Source organism: Globicephala melas, chromosome 12, assembly GCF_963455315.2.
Source record: "Globicephala melas chromosome 12, mGloMel1.2, whole genome shotgun sequence".
NCBI lineage: Eukaryota > Metazoa > Chordata > Mammalia > Artiodactyla > Delphinidae > Globicephala > Globicephala melas.
Genome location: NC_083325.1, coordinates 44,020,342 through 44,038,278, shown reverse-complemented (window position 1 = coordinate 44,038,278; position 17,937 = coordinate 44,020,342). Strand labels below are relative to the sequence as shown.

At 39.9% G+C, this 17,937-nt stretch overlaps 1 protein-coding gene across 2 annotated transcripts in view; it reads right to left on the bottom strand.

Moving 5' to 3' along the window:
• The window catches only part of RTN4 (reticulon 4), a 64,378-nt gene extending 49,310 nt beyond the window's left edge, over nt 1-15,068 (bottom strand). The window contains exons 1-2 of one of the 2 annotated variants that reach the window (XM_030877227.2): nt 14,255-15,068; nt 281-337 (exon numbers count right to left, since the gene is read on the bottom strand). In XM_030877227.2, the coding sequence (XP_030733087.1) occupies nt 281-337; nt 14,255-14,816 (619 nt within the window). In that variant the 5' untranslated portion in view covers nt 14,817-15,068. The remainder of the gene's footprint in view (nt 1-280; nt 338-14,254) is intronic. The other variant, XM_030877225.2, reaches the window with a different exon arrangement.
• Between the last annotated feature and the right edge of the window lie 2,869 nt (nt 15,069-17,937).

The following is a 17,937-nucleotide window of genomic DNA, read 5'->3' as shown; positions in this document are numbered from 1 at the left end:
AAGCAAATAAACTGTATTTGGAAAAAATGACTAGTCAATATATAAACAAAAATCAAGGGACCAAGAATTCCTTACACATTTCCAATTATTAATCAGGTTTCTGCCCATTTCTCTCTTGGACACTGCATATAAAATGCAAATTTCAACTTGGTCAGTAGATAAACATTCTTGGAACCATGCTTATTTTTAGTAAATTCAAACTACTAAGCATAGAGTGAACATAACTAAAGAATTAAAGTTAGAATACACAGAGGATAAAAGGCTAGCAGAAAGAACTTGCCTGCAGAGGAGTGTATCACAGGCTCAGATGCAGCAGGAAGAGCAAAAAGTGTCTCATCTGAAAAACAAATAGAATATAACCTCAGCAGAAATAAAGACAGAGTTGGAAAGAGACTAAAGAGGAACAAGCAAGGGGTTCAGTTTGTAATGAGTTAACACAAAACTTTATCTACAGAGAAAAAGCCATGATGGAAAGGAAAAAGTAGTACCATTAACCCAGATTAAATTATAATATATATTATAAAATTGATTAAATGATATCTATAGAACCTATCATTTTTCAAGAGGCAAAAACATGTTTATGTTAAAGAAACTGCATGAACCAAAGTGGCTTGAATATACTAATCTTCTTATCTTTTTTTATTGGTATATGTTCAATTTAGAACACTTTCAGAAAATCATGCATATTCTCTACTTGTTATTCTAAGTGATTTACATGATGCAAGAACTCATTTTACTCCTTACAACTCTAATGTTACAAGTGTTGCTGTTAATATCTCATTTAACAGATTAAAAAAAAAAGAGTGATAGACAAGTAACTCACTCAATAGATTAAGTAGTGAGACTCAGACAATTCAACTCCAGAGCTCACTTTCTTAACCAATATATGCTGTATGTTATAAATTGAATGTTTGTGTTTCCCCTAAAATTCATTATGTTCAAGCCCTAAGGTTCAATGTGTTGTGTTTGGAGATGGGGCCTTTCGGAAGTAATTAGGAATATATGAGGTCATGAGGGTGGGACCATGGTCACAGGAAGAGGTCACGTGAGCACACAGAAGGCAGCAACCTATAAGCCAAGAAAAGAGGCCTCAGAATGAAACCTAACTTGCCCACATTTTGATCTTAGACTTCCCAGCCTTCAGAACTGTAAGAAATAAATTTCTGTTGTTTAAGCCACCTAGTCTATGGTATTTTGGTATAGAAGCCCAAGTCAACTAATACACTATATACTGGTATATTAACCTTGTACAATGTCATTTTATACCTGCAGTTGGGAGATCTTGAGCTAAAGATCTTCTGTGGTTTATACTAGAGAAAGGGCTCTAGCAAAAGACAATGTGAAACAGTCTGAGAGATGACAGGAGGTATTCCTTTAGTGTAGAGGACCTAATAAATTTAGACACTTCTATCTGGAAGAACAAGCTAGACAAGGCTGATTAATAGAAAAAAAAAAAAGAAATCAGAGATGTGGCTATCATGAACATGGAACTTGTCTTCCAAGGGTATTCCTTTTGATGAGTAGGAGAGTTAAATTCATAATGTCACATAAATTTTAAATTCATACTAGGTATGATGTCATATCTAAAGGATTCTTAGATGGGGTGGAGAGGGGAAATCCAGTTAAAAGAGTCTCCTATAACCTAGAACAACAGGTTGAATGGGCCACTCATCCAAACCAGTAAGACACACTGCCTTATGAGATTTTATAAAATGTACACATATGTGTACACACTTTTTAAAGATGACTTGTTATGTAATCTTAGTTAAATTACACAGTTCTCGTTTGTAAAATGACAATTTGAAAATTCCTTTCAGCTAAAATAATGAATTATAATGATGTACAAACGGAGATTTGGGGGTCAAAGAGCAGAACCAAATAATTACACAGCTGCTCCACCCAAATAAAAGGAAGCAAATTCTTAACTAAATGGTTGTCTTTTTCATCTAGACAATATAGTTAAAAGCCAACTAATTTAGAGACAGTTTACTTGTAAAGTGAACTAGAAACATGTTAAAATCAGAGGGAAACCAAACTATATCTAAAACTGTGCCAAAATTTTGAAGTATTTTTTAAAAATATATCCTTATGCGTATCTAATACCAGAATATCTCTTATAATAAAAACTATATTCTGACACTTGGTCAAGTGAGAAAGTTTATAAATTGGTAGTTGAAATATTCACAAATTTCCAAAAAAAAAATAAATCCTCGTTTTGTAAAATGAGACTCAATCCAAAATTAGCCACAAAACAAGTATTCCATTTCTAAAAGCACTTAGAAAAAAATCCAGAAGAGGTCATTACCATTTTGCCTTCAAGAAGAAGAGAGTTGCTCAGGGACTCCTACTAAGGCCCATCATGAATCATGGGATCAAACTGCCTGGGTCCAAACCCCAGATCCATCACATATTACACAATATAAATGTGTAACCCTGAGAAAGTTACTACTTAGCCTTTCTGTGCTTCATTTCCTCATTTGCCAAATAAGAGTAACTACCTCAAAATGTTGTGAGGGAGGGAAGGGGAAAAAAGAAACAATTTGTCCTAAGTCACAGAGCTAGGAGGCCAGAGAGCCAGGATTTGAATAGGTCTAACTCCCAAGTTCATGTGCTGTATCCTATGCACGAGTGCAATAATAAATTACGTATTCCAACTTTATCAGCCCCATAAATTTGAGCTCCTGAAACAAGAAAAACAGTCACCCAGCAAATACCCTGTAATTATCCAAAATATTTGACTGATTGTTTGCTTTTACTTCACCATATAACAACATTTACAGAGATGTTAACGATGGCCAGGCACATTGATTTCACATGGTCTTTTTTTTTTTTTTTTTTGCTGTATGCGGGCCTCTCACTGGTGTGGCCTCTCTCGTTGCGGAGGCTCCGGACGCGCAGGCTCAGCGGCCACGGCTCACTGGCCTAGCCGCTCCGCGGCATGTGGTATCTTCCCGGACCGGGGCACAAACCCGTGTCCCCTGCAACGGCAGGCAGACTCTCAACCACTGCGCCACCAGGGAAGCCCCACATGGTCTTTTAATACTCAAAACCACCCTGTAAAATAGGTACTACTGTTATCTTGATTTCACAGATGAGGAAACAGAGGCATAAAAAGGCTAAGTAACTTCCCCAGAGTCACAAAACTAAAAAAAGTGATGGATCTGAGACTGAATCCATAGTTTACCAGTCCATGCTCTTTCTTTTAACTGCTCTGCAGTACTTCTTTTCTAGACTTTACTATATAAATTTAGAATTTGAAAATGACTAATAAAATTAACGATGTCAAAAGAAAATTTTGATCAACAATACTTATATATCACAAAAGCTACCAAATTCTAAGGCCAAAACACCTAAAAATTATCTATTTCCTGTTCTGAAAAAGAATTACTGATTTTCATCTTCCTTTTTCTGCAAGACCCTCACTTTCACAAGTGAATAAACTATTTTATAATAAGGGATGCTATATTAAGTAAAAAATAAAATGTTCTGAATTACTGAGATATGTTACACATACACTTACATTACTGTGCTTACAAAAACGGTAAACAACTCCCCTTCTTTCTATGATCTACTCATAATGCCAAATTCTAACTACTGAATGAAATTAAAACCTTAATCATCAATCTCATTTGTACTATTTGAACAGACAGCCAGAAGAAACAATAAATATTAAGGACTTAATTATATATATCCACACTAAGTAAAAACATAATGTCATATTACAAAAAAAAAAACAAGTTTTCACTAAATAGGCAAAAGGGAAGCCAGAACGCTATTACGTCTCTCCTCTACAGCCATCAAAAAGGACAAGTCTATACATTTTTCTTGCTCGAAAACATTTAAAAGCTCCCAGTTACATACTGAATTACACCAAAAATTCTTAGTCAGATATATAAGGCCCTGCACTATATGGCCCCAATTTAACTGTCTAAGCTTATCTCAACATCTCCTTACATGTCATCTATGCTAACAAAATAAACTTCTTCCTAACCAAACCCATGCTTCCCCCTCTTGCATATGAATGCTGACATCCACTAATGCTCAAATTCACCATATTCAGCCTCACTAACTCTCTCTGTAAAACCTACTCATTCTTACCTTATTTTTGTTAATCTTCTACATTTCCAGGTACCTAAGCTCAGAGAATAAAGCAACTTATTGAAAGTCACATAGCTTAGTTAATGACAAAGCTAGAAAATAATTTAAACTATAATCATATATATATATTTATTTCCTTATTACCCTCAGTAAAATGAATAGAATCACTGAACTGCTTATAATGACAGTATGAAAGACTTCCAAATGATCTATTCCTCATGTTGGCCCTAATGCTAGATTCTTTTCCTTACCTAAGCCTAAAACTAGAATATAAGTTTCGATTAACTGCCTCAGGGCTACAAACTGTGAACGCTAATTACTTCCACCACACAAGAATCAGTTGCAAAATTAAAGTTCACTGGAGAAATTTTTTTTTTTTTAGTAAATCACTTTTCAAGAAAGTAAAAATGGCATTATCAGTTTTGAATTTATTACTGGTCAATTCAAAAAATATATATATGCTATCACAATCTCACCAATGTCCACACACTCTTATACTGAGTATTTTCCTTGACACGTTCATTTCAAAACCTGTTTATCAACCAAAAGTATAAGTGGTCAGGGCTTCCCTGGTGGCGCTGTGGTTAAGAGTCCGCCTGCCAATGCAGGGGACACGGGTTCCAGCCCTGGTCCGGGAAGATCCCACATGCCCTGAGGCAACTAAGCCCATGGGCCACAACTACTGAGCCTGTGCTCTAGAGCCCGCAAGCCACAACTACTGAAGCCCGCGTGCCTAGAGCCCATGCTCTGCAACAAGAAAAGCCACCGCAATGAGAAGCCCGCGCACCACAACGAAGAGTAGCACCCGCTCGCCGCAACTAGAGAAAGCCCACACACAGCAACAAAGACCCAACGTAGCCAAACGTAAATAAATAAATAAATAAAACTTCTAAAAAAAAAGTAAGTGGTCAGTAAAATCATATCTAATTTATAAAACAAGAAAAATAAACTGCATTTTAAAATCATAGAGAAGAACCTCTGCTTCTAGCCATGAAAGTAATTTTATCACAATATATATCAAATAATGTGTTTCTTTAAATAGAAACACACTTAAAACAAAGTTATATACTGACGAGTAACAAAAATGTTATGACTAAAGGTTCACAGGAACCTAACCCTGTATTTCCCCTAGGGACAATGATTCAGTATCTGCTAATTCAGTATTTTCTGTGACTTTATAGACCATAACCACCACAAATAACAAAATTGACTGTATTCATCAAAAAATCCTTCAAAAGTAAAGCTCAATTAAGATATTAACACACAAACAAAAGCTGAAAACAAAAGCTGAAAGAAATCATCACCAAGGGATCTGCACAATAAGAAATGTTAAATGAAGTTCTTCATAATGAAGGAAAAAGATGCCTGATAGAAATCCAAATCTTCATGAAGGAATGAAGGGCAGAAATGGCAAATGTATGTGTAGATACAAAATATTCTCATTCCGTAAGTTCTTTAAAGAAATGGTAAATATATGAGTAGATATAAAGTATTCTCATATCTTAATTTCCTTCAAGAATAATTGACTTTTGAAGGTATACAAATTTGGAAAGAAGCAAAACTGTCACTGTTTGCAGATGACATAATATACATAGAGAATCCTAAAGATGCTACTAGAAAACTACTAGAGCTAATCAATGAATTTGGTAAAGTAGCAGGATACAAAATTAATGCACAGAAATCTCTGGCATTCCTATACACTAACGATGAAAAATCTGAAAGAGAAATTAAGGAAGCACTCCCATTTACCACTGCAACAAAAAGAATAAAATACCTAGGAATAAAAAAAAAAACTGACTTTTGAAGCTTAAATAATTACAATATATAATAATATATGTAGAAGTAAAATGTAAGACAATAAAAGCACAAAGGATGGAAGGAATATGTAGAAGTACAAAAAAAACAGAAGCAGATGGGACAAAGAGAAAAGAGACTTAAATGGGGACTTCCCTGGTGGTCCAGTGGTTAAGAATCCATCTTACAATGCAGGGGACGCTGGTTCAATCCCTGGTGGGGGAACTAAGATCCCACATGCTGTGGGGCAACTAAACCCACACGCCACAACTAGAGAGAAGCCCACGCACCGCAATGGAGGATCCCACACGCCACAGACTTAAATAGACTTAAGTGAATCATATTAATAATTACACTGGGGGCTTCCCTGGTGGCGCAGTGGTTGAGAATCCGCCTGCCGATGCAGGGGACATGGGTTCGTGCCCCGGTCCGGGAGGATCCCGCATGCCGTGGGGCGGCTGGGCCCATGAGCCATGGCCGCTGAGCCTGCGCGCCCGGAGCCTGTGTTCTGCAATGGGAGAGGCCACAACAGTGACAGGCCCGCGTATGGCCACAAAAAAAAAAAAAAAAAAAAATTACACTGAATGTAGTAAACGGCCCCAATTAAAAGGCAGAGGTTTTCAGGCTAGATAAAAACCCTACTATGTGCCACTTAACAGGACACACACTCTAAACATAAAAACACAGGTAGATTAAAAGTAAAAGAATGTAAAAGGATATATGATCCAAGCACTTATCCTACAAAATCTGGAATGGCTATACAAATGTCGAGCAAAAGTAGATTCAAACACAAGGAGTATTATCTTGAGATTACCAGAGGTAAAGAGGGGCATTTGATAATGAAAAAGGAGTAATCAGACATAACACTAAATAGATATAACAACACTAAAGGTATATGGGAAAGGTGTAATGGAAGTACATGAAGCAAAAACTAAAGAGAGACAAGGACAAATCTACAAATATTATTTAAAAAATTTAACACTCAACTCTCAGTTAATTGATAGACTGGATACACATGCACATAACACACACACTCAATAAACAAGGATATAGATGATTTAGACAACACTCCAATGAACTGACTTTTATAGAGCACTACAACCAACAACAAAATATACATCCTTCTCAAGTACACATGGAACATACACCAAGATAAGCCATTTCCTGGTCTATAAAGCAAATCTCAATAAATTTAAAAGGATTGAAATCATGCAGCGTATGTTCTTTGACCACATGAATTAAATTGAAATCAATAAAATAGAATTCTGGAAAATGCCCTAATGTTTGGAAATTAAACACACAATTCTAAATAACTCATGGGTCAAAGAATGTATCACAAGAAAAATTAAAGAATAATTTAAATCAAATGATAATGGAAATCTGCAGGATACAGCTAAAGCAATGCTTAGAGAGAAATTTATAGCTCTAAATGCTTTTAGAAAAAAAGGTTAAATTCAAAGTTTAAAGCTTCCACCTAAGGAAACCAGAAAAAGAGCAAGTTAAACCCAAATAAGTAACAGAAAATAAATAACAGCAGAAATCAATGATATAGGAAACATGCAAACTACAGAGAAAAATCAATGAAACCAGAAGTTGGTTCCTTGAAAAGATCAATAGAATTGATAATCCCTAAAATGATCAAGAAAAAGAGAAAAGTAAGTATTGGAAATAAAAGAGGGACTATCACTATAAATCCTAAAAAATAAGAGAATATTATGAACAAGTTTATGCCAATAAATTAGACACAAATTCCTGGATGTCCACTCATCAAGATGAAATAGTCAAGTTCCTTGAAAGGCATACATTTCCAAAACTGACACAAGCAGAAATAGAAAATCTGAATAGCCTTATATCACTTAAAAAAAGAATACCCATAATTTAAAACCATCTCCACAAAGAGAACTCCAAGGCCAGATGGCTTCACTAGTAAATTCTATAAACATCGAAGGATGCTTATGAAACTCTTTCAGCAAATTAAGGAAGAGCAAGCACTTCTCAAAATGTTTCACAGACTTATGCACTAATACCAAAACCAGACAAGGCTATTACAAGAAAATAAAAATACAGATAAATATTCCTTACACAGGCATGCAAAATTCTTTAACAAAATATTAGCAAACTGAATCGAGAACTTGGTAGAATAATAAAACCCTCAATAACTTAATAATGATGGTGATTAGTTGAGACTGAAAAGTTATAAAGGTTATTTGTGAAAGAGATTTATATGATAGGTTTAAACCCCCTTAGAACAAAGATGAACAGAATTTTAAACAAGTAAATTCCCTTCTTTTCTGAAACCAAAGACTCCAGTAGATTAAAAAAAATTTTTTAATGCTTTAGGTCAGCTTCACCTAGGGCTGTCAGAACACCGAGATAAATAAATTTAACAATGGCACCTTCCAATTAGTCAAATTTACAAGTCAGTCTATAAAGTTGGGGATGAAAAAAACAAGCGATTTTTTTTCTCTTTTCACAAAGGCAGCTGACAGAACATAAATATATAATTGGCCCTATAGTACAACCACAAGAGTCCTCTGGTTTTAAGACAGCAGAAAATACTTTACGGGTGGGGGCTTGTATTCTTTCCTAATCTCTTACATGTACCTCTCATAACTACGATCTCTACTCATCTTTTTGTCCCCGTACTACGCCCTAAACCTGGTTAAAAAAAAAAAAAGTGTGCTAATTTTTTCTTAATATTGAACTTCCAAGGGACCACCAATATAACCAGACTATTGCCAAATCTGTTTGAACAACAAAACTTTATAAGCCTTCTTCATCTATGGTAATAAGAACAAGTCATTAAAGAAATAATTTTTTTTTTAAACTAGAGGGCCACCTAAGCAAAGGACTCAGGGACTGCTAAAAAGATAATCCAATATTTAGCAGCTTACAGCTCCTACTATAAGAGTAGGAGTAGTACCTATTGTTTGGCATTATCTATCAACATTTTCAATGCATATACCCTTTGGATCAATAATTCCACTTACATGAATTTATCCTACAACACATATATCCTACAACACATATATATACTTCTATGTATGTATTTGCAAAGAGGTATATATAAAGGTGTTCACAGCAATGTTATTTACAACAGAAAAAGCTGAAAGACAACCTAATTAACCATCAATAAGAGACTGATTAAATAAAATAGGGTACATCCATATACCTTGTATATGTAAATAAATTAACGCTTTAATTCAAAAGAGTTGGGATTTTTTTTTCTTTTTGGCCACACCACGATGCAGAACTTCCCTGACCACGGAATGGAACCCATGCCCCCTGCAGTGGAAGCATAGAGTCTTAACCACCGGACCGCCAGGCAAGTCCCAAGACTTGGGATTTTTATTTGAGAGAAAATATTGCAGTAATTCTAGAACGATACAGAATATAGATCAGGATTCATCTATAATATTATATTCATTCAACAAATATCTGAGTGCCTATGCCACATCTAAGGCACTGTGCTCAGCAATGCAAATATAATGTCATACAGTCCTTTTCCTCAAGGAAAAAAGGTAATACAGCCCCTTTCCTCAAGGAGCATATAGTCTGGTGAACAGAAATGAGTAAACATACCATTCCCATATATATAGTATGATACATATGATGAGGTAAGAATAGAATGTTACGGGAACACATGAGTAAAGTAACTTAAAAATTAAGAATCACCATTCCAAGAAACAAAAAAACCATCAATTTAGATGTGAAATTATCAATTCCCCTTTAGAGTTGAGAAGAATGATGAGGCCATTGGTCTGAGAACACCTTAGCATAAGCAGAGCTGGGTCCTACCATTTTGCATGCCTATGTCCTACATTAGCTAGCCACAAAGGTCACACTCACCCATTTAAACACTGCTGATGAATTATGGTTCTGCCCTTACAGTTCCCATCCCTGGTGCTACCACCCCCAGAGGGACCTTCTAGGGTCTATATTTAGAAACAGGAACAAAAAGTCTCAAAGAATGTACTATAAGAATAGTTCATCTGCCAACATTTACTTCTACTTAGAGGTCCCAGGGAAAAATCAAGAACTATTATCCATTTGGTTGGTACTTTTACCCTGGGCTAGCAAAGAACCTTTAAAATGTGTCATTTAAATTGGGGCCTTGCAACAGCAGTGGTTCAAATAAACTGCTTTTAGGTATATTATGAAATAACTACACATAAAACAGAGTCAATTACTGAACAATAGAAAATATGTTCCTTTTTGGAAACGTTTCATATAACATAGCAAATCTTCCAAGTTTACAGAAATACAGTGCTCAAATAGCATGTTTTCTAAATACTATTCCACATAATTACACATGTATCAAAGGTTCAATATATATTCATCACTTCATTTTAAAAAGGATTTGAGGAAGCTCATGAGTTACTAAAAAGAACTATAAATTTGACACTGAGCTTCCTAGGAACCAATGTGAAATGTAATTCACTTTACCCTTAAGGAGCACACCACTTGTTCCCAACTGTTATTCCTAATCAAAAAATTAGAAATGGTTAACAAGAGAATTATTCAGAATCTCTAAATTCATCAGTTCCATTCCTTGTTATCATTTTCTAGATTATAATAGGAGGAGAGAGGATGGGGAATGGATTATGGCATGACATCCCTTTCTTTAGAGGCAACTACTTCCTGGGAGTGTCACATCACTGTTTACTTGAACTTTATGTTAAGGACTGATACTTAAGATTTAAACTATGTATCACTCAAAATCTTTTAACATTTCTAATATGTGCTCCTAAGCTGATATAAATAATCATATAATAAATGACTTTGTAAAAGACTAATAATTTTTAATCCTTAAGCCATAACCTATACTTATGAGCAATATTCAATTCTATACAAGCTTCCACTGCAAAAACAACTTTGGACAATCTCTGAAATTGATTTAATAAGCATCAACATTCTTTTCTTTGTATTTATATCCATGGCCTCCAAGTCCTATCAACTTTGCTTTCATAAAACGTCTTATTAACCTAACTATAAAAACAGAGATTCAGAGCCAAAAAAAGCATGCTTCCTAGAGTTTCTTATATTCCTCCCTGTATTCCATTTCCACTGAATGAACTACTAATGAACTAGTTCACGCTCTACTCACCTCTCTCAGAACTACTGTGAAAGATTTCTAAATAGTTCCCTTATTTTTCTTTCCAACTTATCTTGAATATTGTCACCAACTCACTTTTCTAACACTGCTTTCATGATGCCATGCCTCAGTTCAATAATTTTCAGTGGCTTCCCAATGTCTAAAGCAGTAATTCAGAAGGATGAAAAACAATGAAATAACTTTATATTTGGGAAACAACAACAACAAAAACATTTTTTGTTTCATTATTTAAATTGCCAAAAGCAAAGGCAACTGTGAATGGCAGAGCATGAATAAAAGCAGGATGATAAAACCCTAATTCCTTAATTTGGCATTCAACACCCTTCAGAATCCAGATCTACCACACATTTTCAATCTTAATTAACACTGGCTTAGAACACGTCCAGAGACCAGCTCAATGCCATCCTTTATGAATGTTTGCATATCCTCAAAGCCTAGGTTAACCAACCACCTTTTTAACCTGAAGCCAATGCTTCTCCATGAAAAATGGTCAGCAGGGGAGAGGCTTCAGTCTCACTTCAGTTACTTCATTGCAATGGGGATGCTCCAAGCACAACAGCAAACAGCAAAATTACAACTTACCAAGTAAGGGAAATCAGCGTTTACTCAAAAAATAGGGTAGACAACAATGTTACATACACAACTGTCAGGGATCTACCATATTCACTAACATAAATCCTCTTCCAGTCAGACTGCTCTATGTTTCTAACCATGTTCTGCACATTTCTCAGCTCTTTGTCTTTACTCACATCAGTCCTTTTAGTTTCTCTAAGTCTTCAAAACTACATTTCTGCTCCAAAATCCCAATATAAATATTTAAGGAGCACATTTCTAAAATAAACAATAGCAAATTTTTTTACCATGGCCTGTTAGAGACCTCAAATGATCTAAGTGTAGTCCACCTCCCCACGCTCACCTTATACCACTCTCCCCCTAGTTTTTCTCACTAGTCTTCTTACTAGATTCTCAAACATACAAAGCTTATTACTGCCTCAGGGCTTTTGCCTCCTAGGAGCTTCTTGGAAATTTTTTACACCTGCAGCTTAAATCTCCCCTCCTCAGAAAGGCCTCTCTCAGTGCCACCCTACCTAAAAAGGCTCCCACACATCTCAGTCATTTTCCACACCACCATTCTGCTTATTTTCCTCATAACACTTAACACTAATCTGCCTTCCTTAATTATGTGCATATTATCTGTACTCCCCCCACGGGGAACACATGTGTCTTGCTTATTGCTATATGCTCAGAGCCTAGAATAGTGCCTCTTTGTAGGTAATCAATAATCAGTTGAATGAATGAACTCGTTAAGAAACCTAGACTCAGTGAAACGCCTTTAACTATCTGTGCCCAAAATCATAATGTTGCTGGATTTACTAAAGGAACTAAACTTTCCAAATAGGCAACATCAATCCAGAATTAGGGAACTATGTAAAGATAGAGTCGCTGAGTAGGCAATATTCTTTCTCCTTTGTCTTCCAAACTTAGTATTCCAAAAGTCAAAATTCCAAGAGAATGCTGTCACCTCCTGAATCTCCAAGGTTCAAACAACAGAACTCTTTTCTTTGTTTCCATGAAGGAATACAAGATGACAAATTAGTATGCCTTTCTTAATCATTAAATTTATCATTTGTAAATTTCTTATTATTTAATATTTTTCTACCTCAGTTTCTCTAAAATGTGTGTTTTTACCCAGAAAAAGGAAAATATGAGTTACTCCTCAGATTCTAATATCTTTAGTGTAGTGAATAATGTTTTGAGTAATGTTTGGGGGTATGTCAATATCAAAATGCTACTCAGAAACATCACTATTGGCTTATTTTCCCCACTGTGGAGCAGGAGTGAATTGAAGAAAAAAAAAATTCTTCTGTGATCTCCCACTGAGTTCCTTTTTCTAGAAAAAGAACCATTTCTAAAATCCTACAAGGCTATGACAATTTGTCAGCAGGCTGTTACACTACCTGATTCTTGGTTCTTGCCCTTTTATACATAAAAATCCTACTACTAGTGGGACACTTTGTCCCAAAAGTAACAAGCTATTTGTTATTGAGCTAATTAACGTGTCTAATAAGATGAATTCTCAATCTCTAACGAACTTGATTTTTTCTCTTCCAAAATAAAGTTTCCCAAGATGAAAAGGGTAATAAAACAATGTCACTAATAATAACAACAACACACAACCAGATGCTCGTGAATGAAAAGATTTGAAAACTATTCACAGACTATGCAGATTTGTCTCTGCAGACCTAAAACATTACTTCTACGAAGTAGTATTTCTAACCAATAAACGAAAACGTCTGTCTCAAAACATTTCATTAAGTCTCATGGCAAATCTGCCACAAGTTCACCTGGCCTATTCCCGATAGGGAATCCACAGGTTTCCCCTTCTTTAGGAATGTCAACCATTTTGCCTTTTCCTTTTTTCTCTACGATTCAATCACGATGCTTAATAGGCTAAACCTGTCCACCCTAACAGCAATTCCCCTGACCCTGCGGCAGAGGCCCTGGCAGCACTGCGCCCCCTCGGAACACGACGCCCAGGTCCTACTTCCCCGGCTCGGTTAAGCCGGGAGGCGGGGGGAGACGCCACATCACAACCCGGTAAGCTGGGCGGTGGCAGGCCTTCGCCAGAACTCCTCTCCCCAGTTCTCCACGAGTCACACCACTGGAGGCGCTCTCCCTTCACTGCAGTCGGGTCAAAGTGGACGTTCTCCACTGGACCAGAGGGGGGAGGGGGGGATGAAGCGCATGGGGCCACCCAGGCCGAGGGAGGGTTGAGGAGGGGGGCCAGAGGTGAATGCAGGCAAAGACCAACAGCAAAACTGCGTCTTTTCCCCAGGAGCAACCCAGACGGGCAAACAAAAGATTAGGCCACCAAGGCCTTCCATCCTCACCCCGGAACCGAGCCAGCCCGATGAATCCGCACCCCTAGTTCCTCGATACACACCCAGCTCCTGCAAGGGGTGGGTTCCTAACTTCCCGGACGCGGTGGAATGGAGACCTGAGAGAAGAACCTGGGAGCGGGCGGGGTGCACTTGTTCCCCGACACCCAGACGGACAATAAAGAACACGCCCGGGCTTCCTCGACCGCCCCACCCTGCTCCCCGCGGCTCCCACCAGCGGGGGCGCCTTGTCCGCAGACAAAGCCCCCTACGGGCGGAGAGGAAGGCTGGGCGCAGGCTTTGGGGGCTGCGCACAAAAGAGGGAGGGGCGCGAGGGGCGGCGCGAGGCGAAGGGCGCGGCACTCACCCACTGAGCCGGAGGAGCCCCTGCGTTTGGGCGCGGCCGGCGTGGAGGGGGGCGCGGCGGGGGCAGGGGCGGCCGGGATCCACGCGGGCTCCGCCTGAGGGCTCACGTCGGCCGGGGGAGGAGGGGGAGGCCGGGCTGGAGGCTCATCGTCCTCAGAGAGCTGGGAGGGCGAGGTTTTGGTAATGGAGGGTGGGGAGGGCGCTGGCTCCGCCGACGACGCGGGGCTCGGGTCCCAAGACGGCTGCCGCTCCGGGGCGGCGAGGGGCGCTGCCGGCAGGGGCCCCCGGGGCGCCGGGGGCACGAAGTCATTGCCGAAGTCCAGCAAGGGCGCGCCAGCCGGGGTGGCGGCGGCGGCGGGCACTGGGGCCGCCGACAGCGCGGCGGCGGGCTTCCTCTCGAGCACCTCCAGCTCCTCCAGGTCCTCGTCCTCGTCCTCGTCTTCCTCCTCCTCTTCCTCTTCGTCCTCGGGCTCCTTCACGAACTGGTACTTGAACGCGGGCTGAGGCCGGGGCGGGCTGTCCGAGGACGAGGAGACCATTGGCGACTGGTCCATGTCTTCCATTGCTGGCGGGGAAGAGATGATGCTGCAGCTGCTGCCTCCGCGGGAGACGCTTCTCCTCACAGCCGCGGGCAGTTATGGGGGGTGGGGAAGACTGAGAGGGGCAGGGCCCAACGAGCCGAGGGACCTGCAGTGGCGACGGCTCCCGGAACAATGAGACTGCTCCTCCTGCCTCCGCGCCCGTGATGCGCCACCCGCCCCGTCCCCAGTTGCCGCCGCCGCCGCCGCCCAGACGAGCGAAGGAGAGAGGCCAGCCGACTCTCCGCCCAGTTTGGCGTGACTCACGCTCCTGCCAGGGAGAGGCAGGCACTAACGCGGGAGGAAGCGAGCCAATCGGCTAAGAGATAGAGTTGACGGGCAACCAGCCGGCCCAACGGGAAAGGAAAAAGACGCAAGTGGGTGGGTGTTACCGCACTTCCTCTCTTTTACCGGCCAGGCTGGGTTCGATGGGCGGGGTTTGGAGCTGGGAACCCCACAGTCCGCCTAGGGTAGTAGAGGGTCGAACTGGGGGTCTAGGCCTTGCCCACAGCTGGAGGTCAGTCTGTGTAATTAGAGTACTGGGAAAGCGAGCCCGCTGCCTGCCTGCCCTGAAGGGTCGGAGACGCTCCTGTTGCGCCACCGGAAAGGCGTTATCTTGGGGACTGGGAGTGGAAACTTTCCTCCCAAGAAAGGAAAAATCCCAGAGCGCAGAAAGGTACCAAATAACGGGACCGTGGAGTAGCCTTAAGGATTGAAGTATACGTTAAATTTTAGATTTTGAAATAAGATTGTCTTTTTTCAAACTTAAATTCCCAAACCACCTTATCACTACTACCATCACCACCTTAAAAGAAAAAATAATATTTTTGACAGTTTTAAGATCAGTCCCAGTCTAAACTGCGGATCCTGGATGACGTAGGCAAAACAGCTGGGCTGGACGATCTAGGGACTGGGGCAGACCATTTGAAAGTCTGCTCATCTTCAAAGAGGGTTTTGGGATCTGCCCGCTACAGGACTCTTACTTGGTAGAAGGATGAGTCACCCAAAGAGGAAGGGGAGAGAGGAAAGTGGAAAGAGAACGATGCCTTGGAGGGCAAATTTGATTCACATTATATTTCAGTCACTTAAGGCTCATGAGTCAACATTTCGGATGATTCAGGCCTTCTGGGAGTCAGGAAGCCAAATACATACTCATTTCTTTGGTATGCCAGAATAAGCATAATCCCCATTCCACTTTTTCCAGAACTGGAGGGTTTAAAGAAAGTGGTTGCAGAACATTTAAGTATCAGCATCCAGAGATTTACAGATCCCTTTTATCTTTCTGATATACCTTTCAAAAATATTCCCTTCCTGCCTAATCTGGAGGCCCTGGAGAGAGGAGGTTAGCTTGCTTTCAGGTTGCTCACAGTCTAGGCCTGCAGTGTTCAATACCTTAGTCATTGGCTACTCCTGGCTATTGAGCACTTGAAATGTGAGTCATCTGAAATGAGATGTGCTGTAAGTTTGAAATGCACACTAGATTTTGAGAGTTAGTACAAAAAATTTAAATATCTCAATTTTTATATTGGTTACATGTTGGATTGATAATATTTTGGCTATATTGGGATAAATGTAATATATTATTAATTTCATTTGTTTCTTTTTAATGCATCATCTAGAAATTTTTAAATATATATGGCTTATATTTTATTTCTATTGAACAGTGCTAGTCTGAATTGACGATTAAGAAATGTTGATTGGGACTTCCCTGGTGGCGCAGTGGTTAAGAATCCGCCTGCCAATGCGGGGGACACGGGTTCAAGCCCTGGTCCAGGAAGATCCCTCATGAGCAACTAAGCCCGTGCGCCACAACTATTGAGCCTGCACTCTAGAGCCCGCGAGTCACAACTACTGAGCCCGCATGCCACAACTACTGAAGCCCGCACGCCTAGAGCCCATGCACCACAATAAGAGAAGCCACCGCAATGAGAAGCCCACGCACCGCAACAAATAGTATCCCCCGCTCGCCGCACCTACAGAAAGACCATGTGCAGCAACAAAAATCCAATGCAGCCAAAAATAAATAAATTTATTTTTTTTAAAAAAAGGAAATGTTGATTGCCATGGGGAATCACGGGTTATTTAAGCAAATTCTTAGCTCCAACTAATTAATATTACCCTAGGCTCAATTTGGGTATTAAAAAGGAAAAGCAGGGGTTGGGGGGAGGGAGGAGGGACACAGAGGTGGAACACAGGAGATTTTTAGGGCAGTGAAACTATTCTGTATGACACTGTGATGATGGATACATGACATTTTACATTTGGCAAAACTCAGAACTGTACAACACAAAGAGTGAACCGTAATGTAAACTGTGGACTTTAGTAATATATCAGTATTGGTTCATCACACCAATGCAAGATGTTAGTTATGGGGGAAACCGATTGAGAGGTGGGCATGGGAGTGTATAAGAACTCTCTTTAATGTTCAATTCTTCTGTAAATGTAAAACTAATAAATAAACTTTATTTTTTTTTTTAAAGGAAAGGTAGAACAAGATTTCCTGGCAATGTTACCTGATCAGGTTAGTTATCAACAATACATTCAAGACCTGACTTATCGGGGCTTCCCTGGTGGTGCAGTGGTTAAGAATCCACCTGCCAATGCAGGGGACACGGGCTCCAGCCCTGGTCCAGGAAGATCCCACATGCTGCGGAGCAGCTAAGCCTGTGCACCACAGCTACTGAGCCTGCACTCTAGAGCCCGCCAGCCACAACTACTGGAGCCCGTGTGCCACAACTACTGAAGCCCGCATGCCTAGAGCCTGTGCTCCATAACAAGAGAAGCCACCACAATGAGAAGCCCTCGCACTGCAAAGAAGAGTAGCCCCCACAGGCCACAACTAGAGAAAGCCCACACACAGCAATGGAAGACCCAATGCAGCCAAAAAATTAATTAATTAATTAATTAATTAAATCTATTAAAAAAAAAAGACCTGACTTACCAGTCCCACAGAGATGAACTGGCTTTATTTTTAGAAAATTGTTGTGAGTTGCTTTGAGTTTGTTTGTTTTTAGAAGGGTTGGGAAGAGTAGGAAGAGAGAAGTGTTAGTGTAGAATTTGGGGGCAGGAGGTTAATGCCAAAGTAAAAATTTTTAACAAAACAGAT